The sequence below is a fragment of the Echinops telfairi genome, unplaced genomic scaffold (assembly GCF_000313985.2).
Source record: "Echinops telfairi isolate 266 unplaced genomic scaffold, ASM31398v2 ScPeMD7_7468;HRSCAF=8506_0, whole genome shotgun sequence".
In the NCBI taxonomy this organism is placed as follows: domain Eukaryota; kingdom Metazoa; phylum Chordata; class Mammalia; order Afrosoricida; family Tenrecidae; genus Echinops; species Echinops telfairi.
Window position 1 is genome coordinate 36,161,330 of NW_022111369.1, and position 7,797 is coordinate 36,169,126.

Consider the following 7,797-nt stretch of genomic DNA (forward strand, 5'->3'; position numbering starts at 1 on the left):
ATTCCATCAATCTGATCAATAAATCCATTCATACGTCCTTCTGTTATCATTTGAGAAGCTATTTTTTCTGCCTTTAAAAAAGAAGAAAACAGCAAGTGCTCAGGACCATAAGTACTTAATGACCGCATCTAACAGTTACTCACATAAGAAAGGAAAATGTGAGCTCTTGGCTGGGCTAAGCTCACCATCACTGAGCTTTTACATACTGCTGCTTCTGCCAAGTCAATCTTGTGAATCTGCCCATTGTAACTCCATAATTCTTTCTGGGTACAGGTCATCAGTTTAATTTGTGATGATTTTACTTGTGCAACTTTGGTTGAACAAAAATCTAGGTCTTTCACTTACTTTCTCCTTAGTTCAAAATCTTCCTCACGGGTATCCAAGCATTCATCTTCAAAAAACCAACTTGTTTTTCTCTTATTTTACTGTATTTTAATTTTCTTAGTGTTCACCATTCAAATTCCTCTTGAAGGAAAGTAGTATTATTGAAGAAAAAAATTTAAGAGGTATAGATGTTCAAATTTTTAAAAGGATCAAAATTATCAGAGACAATAAATCCTCTACCTATCCCCTAAAGACATCTTTCATGTTATGCATAAGCAAACTGGGTTGTGACTTGGTAATTTTATTAATTCTGACCATCTTCACAATCGATCCTAAATCACTCCTGAAAAGACTGGCAAGCATTTATAGTTAAAAGTGTATTCAAAATGAAGTATCTTGTAAACACCTTAAATATCTTGTAAATATTACTATTTTGTTTAATTTCTAGATAGGCATTAATTTCTAATAATGAAATTAAATTCTCATATAAGTCAGTCATTATATTATGTTAAATCAAGTCATTATATTATGTTAAATCAAGCATAGATCTAACAACTGCCTGGAATATTACCATGCTCTCAAAAGATATGGAATATTTAAATTTGAGTCAATCTAGGGTACAAAAAGTAAAAACACAGAGTTTATCAAAATCTTGAGTTACTCAGAACTTAGCCTTTCTGAGAGATCAGTACGGAATCCTCCCTCTGAACATGCTATGGGCTTTAAGTCCAACCCTGAAGTATGAGACTACTAGACTTATCCAATACCATAAAGGTTCATTCACAAAAAGAGATCCTCACAAAATATGTGTCTGAATCTGGGAAACTCTTAAGGTCTCCATTCAGGTCATAAAACTATAAAACATAATTTAAAAATCCAAAAAGCTAAGATACAACCCATGATAATACCATTTTAACACTTAAATTGATTAACAGTTTGTCCTGGTGGAACAAACTCCAAATGTACTAGCCCCTCATATCCAAAAAAAACCCAAAAACCCAGCATTGTGTTGATCTTTGATTTCACTTGGTCAGCTTTTTGGGGGGTGAGGTGATGATGGCGTCTTCCACTGGCTTGATTGATGTTTGCTTTCGAGGTCATAAAAATAGCACCATGTCTCTCACCAGTAATGACCTTGGGGAAAATGTCTGGGTCACTTAGGAGCTGTTCTTTCAAAGCACAGCAAGTTTCTACTCGATGCTCTTATCCTGGTCAGTCAGAAACCGAGACACAAATTTCACGATGACCTCATTCCCAAATCTTCTGTTAAAATTCACCGCAATGAGCTCCAAGATAGTCCAGATAACTTCCCCGCCTCTTCAAATGGTCGTCATCAGTCTTTGAGCACAAGTGCACAAATTTTGTTGACAGACATCTAGAACGAGTTTGTCATCAGTCGACATTTCATCTTTTTGAAATGAGAAAACCACTCGTACACTTGAGTTTTTCCCATAGTGCTGTCCTCATAAGCTGTGTTCAACATTACAACAGTTTCTGCGGCATTTTTTCCCAGCGGGCAACAAAATTTCACAGCCGTATCATGTAAATCAGCTATCACAAAAATGAGGTTCCAGCGAAACTGCTTTTATGAAAAAGTTCACTGTGACCACAGAGAACCTTCCTAGGCTAGGCCACCAGGTACACTAACTCAGAGTGATTTGCCTGATGACTGCCTAGCGGGAGAAATGCCTACTACAGAGCTTTGTTTCCAGTTTTTTGCAGGGTACCCTCTTGTATACTTTTTGTTGCAGTTTCCAACAGTTACCCATCATATATTTTATTTCCTCAATATTTCAATAGTTTAGTCTCTTAACTTCATTTTTATGCATTAGAAAAAGAAATTACCTTAGCTGCAGGAATCTCTAAAAGAGCTCCAAGTTCTTCAAAGGTAATATTATTATATAATTTGCTTGCAGACAACAAATTGTGTTCAATAACAGCTCTGTCCAAGATGCTAGAACCTTAAATAAATATAAACAAGGAAGTTAGAGGCTTGAAACTAGTTTTATAAATAAAAAAAAGATGCATCTTTCCTTTCCTGAAAATTCTTAGGCCTCTTTACCAAACAAGTTGCCATTCCAACTCACAGAGACTGTCAGACAGGTACAACTACACGTTTCCATGCCTATGATATCTGTGGAAGCAGGCTGCCACAACCCCGCCCCAGGCCTGTAATAACACGTAACTGTCTCATCTACCTATCAAAATTTTTCAAGTAGCCACAAGGAATTTGACAGTATGAATAAAACATAGCTAAATAAAAATAACAATTTGGACAAAGTGATTTCTCAAGTATCTACAAGTAGCTAAATCCCTCAGGCACATTATTAGGTTAATTACCTTTTCTTTTACTGCTACAAGCACAAACTTTCATCAGCAAACAGTAACAACATCCAGGTAATCGTCACGTAATCTCTTCTGTAAGTTTAATAAAGTTCCTGAACTTGATTCTATCGGGTACCCCACCAGCACTGAGGTGCCTGGGATAAATGTTCTGAAGACAGAATCAATTAACCTTCCTGAGGAATCAGCGTGGAGTCCTCCTTCTGAATGTTAGGGACTTAAGTCTAACCCTGAAGCATTAGACTGATGGACTCACCCAATTTTTATGATATTTCTACTGAACACACAAAAGTCAGAAACTAATAGGTACTGAGGATAAGATTTACCAACAGCCTGCTAGTGCATTTAACAAAACTCAGAACCCCTCGATCTTTTAACAACCCATCTCATTTTTAATATTCCTCTGGTTTTTCTCTTAGCTCCTACATCTATATCACTAGCCATTCTCAGGGCCCTTTGCCAGTTCCTCCTACTTTCCTGAACTGAAGTATTAAAGGACTCAATTGTGTATCGGTATCTCTTCTTTCCTCCTCCCATCAGTATGTGATAGCCTATCAGATGCTGACCTCCATCCAAATTTCTCTTCATCTCAGATTCATATATCCAAATACATCTCCATAAAAATATAAAATCAGAAGGTTCATAAAAGGCATTTCTTAAAAATATTTTTGAACTGTAAATTAGGTAGGGGGTTATATTTCAGATAATCTATTTTGTATTCAACAGTTTAAATTAGTAATCAAACAAATGTCCCGATACTTTGCCAATTTACCTTCATCTGCTTCTTGATTTGTCTTCTTACTCTTGTGGACAACTACCGTCCACTTCACCTAAGTTAGCATCTATCTAGTCCATTGCTTTCTTTATTTCCATGCCCTCCCACCCTTAGCAGTCTCCGACATGTCATCTATTCCTTGCATAAAGTGAATTATATTCCTTTATCTGCTCACCCCCTATCTAAATAAATAGTATCACAATATATACCTAGGTAGAAGTGCTATTTATATTCTTAGATGATGCAACATGAAAGAAATGCTAATTTTTTTTGGTTAATTTTAGATCTAAAAAGTATCTGTGTGATATGTGGGGAAATTATTGCTGCCCACTTCTGAGGAAACCCTCATGAATAGCAGTAGAACATTATCCGATATGATGCCAGAAAATGAACCCGTCAGGTTGAAGGCACTCAAAATACAACTGGGCAAGAGCAGCCTGCTCAAAGTAGAGTCAGTCTTACTGACCTGATGAAATAAAGCTCTCTGGGCCTTCCTTTGCTTTTGGACATGATTCAAAGTAAGAAGAGACAGTTACAAATACCTGTTAATAACTGCAACATACAGTGTACAAAGTATAAATCTAGGAAAATTAGAAGTCACCAAAAATGAAATGGAACATATAAAGATGGATCTCTAAGGCCCTAGTGAGCTGAAATGTACTGCTATAGACCATTCTGAGACAAGCACATATGGTTTACTATGCTGGGAATCACAAATTCAAAAGGATAACATCACACTGAGTATCAAAAGATCATTTCAAAATCTATTTTGAAATAAAATGAAACATTGTAGTTATCAGCCTAATTCCTAACTCACTGCACCACAAGATGTAAAGAAAATTGAAAGTACCAAAGACTACCAAGAGAAAAAAAAAAATTTGTCTGGGAAAAAGTATAGCCAAAATATACCTAATTATAACACAAGGAGCCCTGTGGCCTAGTGGGTTGTGTTTTGACTGCTAACCACAATATCAACAGTTCGAAAGCACGAGCCAATCTTCAAGAGAAAGAGAAGGCTTTTTAATCCCATAAACAATTATTACCTTGGAAGCCCAGAGGGGCAGTTCTACCCTGTTTGTTCTAGAGGGTTGCTATGAGTTAGAATCAAGTCAATGACAGTGAGTGCGTGAGTGAATTTTAACACATGATCATTACCATCAGCTGTAGTTGCTTTTTGGTGAGGCATCAACATGGCAGCAAATTCTTGAAGTTGATTTCCTCTGATGATTCTATCTAGGTACATTTTCTCTAGGATCCCATAGGCAGCAAGTTGCTGGCATCTTTCATCTTTAAAAAGAGTAGCAAGCATTCGAGAACGCTGCTGTCCTAAGAGAAACAAGTGAGCATCAGATACTCTCAAAATCGATTTCTTAAATGAAAATGATTATTTATTTATTTTTTTTGAAAATGATTATTTTAAGACCTCATTTTTGCCTATAAATTGAAATATATATTCATATGTAATGATTGAATTATAGGTGATTTGTATTTTATTCTTGCTTATCTCTATTTTCTACAATAAATACACATATCTACAATGGGTACACATTGCTTTGGTAATCATAAAAAGTTATAAAAGATAAACAACTAAAAAAATAAATTAAAAAATAACTATTTTTCAGATGGGAAATAAATTCAGTTTAATTCAAAGAATTCTAAGTGGGGACAAATTACATGACAATTGATGATATCAAAACACAGACTAATTGAAATAATATATATTACATAAAATATATTCTCATTATGTATACTGAAAGAGCCTAAAAGCATTGGAACACAATAGGAATGAATTTACCAAATATCCAGATCATAGTTTCTAAATAGTATTCTCCATTAAAAAGAACCAGTGATACTAAGATATGGGTGTTATAGCAAAGTATTGTGAAGAAACTCAATGGTGCCCAGTTAACAGAAAGTAGTGTCTGGGGTCTTAAAGGCTTGTCTTCAAATAAGCAGTCATCTAAGGGAGGCATCAACTAAGTCCACATTCAGAGGTACACCAGCCTGTGTCATCCAAGGATTGTAAATAATAGAATTCAAATCCAGAAATGGTAATGACACCAGAGCTTAAACTGCTAACACCCAGTTTGCAGAAGGCTATGGACAAAAGTGGAAGGCCAAAGATACCCAGATAGATTAATCCTCCAGTGAGTCCCCTTTGACCACAGTCAGGAATGTGAACAGCCTTGTTAGCAGAGAACATGGTAAAGATGGTTATGGTAGACACAGTTAAAATGTATTATCTTATCTGCTCTCCCTTTTGACCCAATTAAAAGTTGTTTCCGTTTAAGACAAGGAAAAAGTGAAGGGGAACTACATGTGGATTAAGCCTCCGGTGAATCCCCTCTGACCACAGACCATGGCTGTGAATAGCCCTGTAATGACAGCTTTGTACAGCGGATTATGGCAGATGTAGTAGGGTGAAAATTTATCACTTTAACATCTGATCTCCTTTTTGACCTATTTTAAAATTGTTCTAGTTATTAATATTTTCTAGTTTCTTTTCGATTAAGATTTTTTCCTCGATTTCATTATTATTGTTAGTGTGTGTGCGTGGTTGTATGTTTTTCTGTATTTGAAATCTGTTATAGGTAAATCTATAGAGACAGTAACTAGATTAATGGTTTCTTGGGGGCATGGCGGGGAAAGATGGACAGAAATGGGGAGCTAATAACAGTGAGTGTAAGAAATACGAAAATGTATCTTGAGACTGATGATGGCAACCAATGTACAGATGTGCTTGACACAATGGATGGATGTATAGATTGTGATGAGTTGTACGAGCCCCCAATAAAATGATTTTTAAAAAAGAAATATGAAATTATTCTAAAATTGATTGTAATGATTATACAACTCTTGATATGTCTGAAATATTGAATTATATGTTATGTAGCTGATATGCCAATAAAACTGTTTAAAAATAAAAAATAAATCTTGGCTTGGATAGGGGATAAAGAAAGAACCAGTGATATATGAAAAATGGTTAATTTCCGGTCTAGGTCAAGAAAAAAACAAAATGTGCCAAAGACATCTTTTTATGATGGAATACAGGGTAGACTATTGGGGTCATGCCAAAAGACATGATGGCCTGGTCACATTTAAAACCATGTAAGCACCAAAAATATTAACAACGATCATTTCTTGGAGCATACTGAATACAAAGCAAATTTAAAGTTACTAGAATTCATAGTAGTTCTACTCTTAACAGTCAGTAAGAAACTACCCAAAAGCAGTAGGGTAAGTAAAGTATAGTATATTCACAAAACAGAATACCACATAGCAGGTAAATACATGAAGATACAATAATTTACAACAATATGGGTTCATTTACAAACATAAAACAGATCAAATAAATGAGAAAAGAGCGCATACTGTATTACATATATCACTTATGTAATAGTAAGAAGCAAGCAAAACTAATCCAGACGAGTGACTACTCTCCAAGGGAGGAAGGACAAAGCTAGTGGTTAGAAGAAAGTATGAAGTATTTCAGAGTATTTCAGGGAAATAGAAATATATGTATCGTTTATCCTAGCTCCCTGTACTTTATATTTAAACTTTTTATGGTAAATTCAGTGAAACTTTACAAAGCAGATTAGTTTTACACTCAACAATTCACACACATTCTGATTCAACTCATCTATTGATATTCTCTCAAGGTACCCTCAACTTACCCCACATCCTCCCTGTTTCTTGTTTCCATTTCTCCTTGCCTAACCCTCACAACATTGTCCTTGGGTAAATTCCATTTTACCTAAATGGTTGGTTATTCTACTGTGGAGGTGAGTTGAGTTCTAGAACTAAAGTTAAGGGTCACTGTTTCAGAAATCCCACCAGTCTCTATCTGATCAGTCAGCCTGCTCTCCTATAATTTTAGTACTGGTAATATTTTATTTCTTGTTCTGCAAATTAATGCACTTTTTGTGTGTATACACTGTTATGCACAGGATATTGGCCCACAGTGATGTTAAGAAAAATAGAAAGGACAAAAGAGGAAATACAAAAGAAAACTCTTACGAAAGACTAAAAGCTAATAAATAGAGAACAATAGGTAAATCACCACTTTGTTGGCGACATTGCCACAAATGTCCACATAATAATCGTTAGTGGATACTAAATTATTATGTGAAAGGAGGCTGGGTACAAGGATTTTATACAGTGTCAGACAGTACCCTACAGATTACTTACTAAACGCAAGGAGATTTCCTTGGCATTTGGAATTATTTGGGGAAGGGTGGGAAGTGGAAACAATGGTTTCAAACATATATATGCCTAGATGGAGGGCATGTACAGAAAAAAACGCTTCACATTTTGCTGTTTTCTTTTCTTTAATAAAGGTTTCTATGATTTTATAG

At 35.4% G+C, this 7,797-nt stretch overlaps 1 protein-coding gene across 1 annotated transcript in view; it reads right to left on the minus strand.

The window, feature by feature from the left end:
• Window positions 1–7,797, minus strand: part of COPS4 (COP9 signalosome subunit 4) — a 43,058-nt gene that overhangs the window by 3,025 nt on the left and 32,236 nt on the right. The window contains exons 4-6 of the mRNA XM_045284343.1: window positions 4,598–4,763; window positions 2,170–2,285; window positions 2–71 (exon numbers count right to left, since the gene is read on the minus strand). Of these exons, the coding sequence (XP_045140278.1) occupies window positions 2–71; window positions 2,170–2,285; window positions 4,598–4,763 (352 nt within the window). The remainder of the gene's footprint in view (window position 1; window positions 72–2,169; window positions 2,286–4,597; window positions 4,764–7,797) is intronic.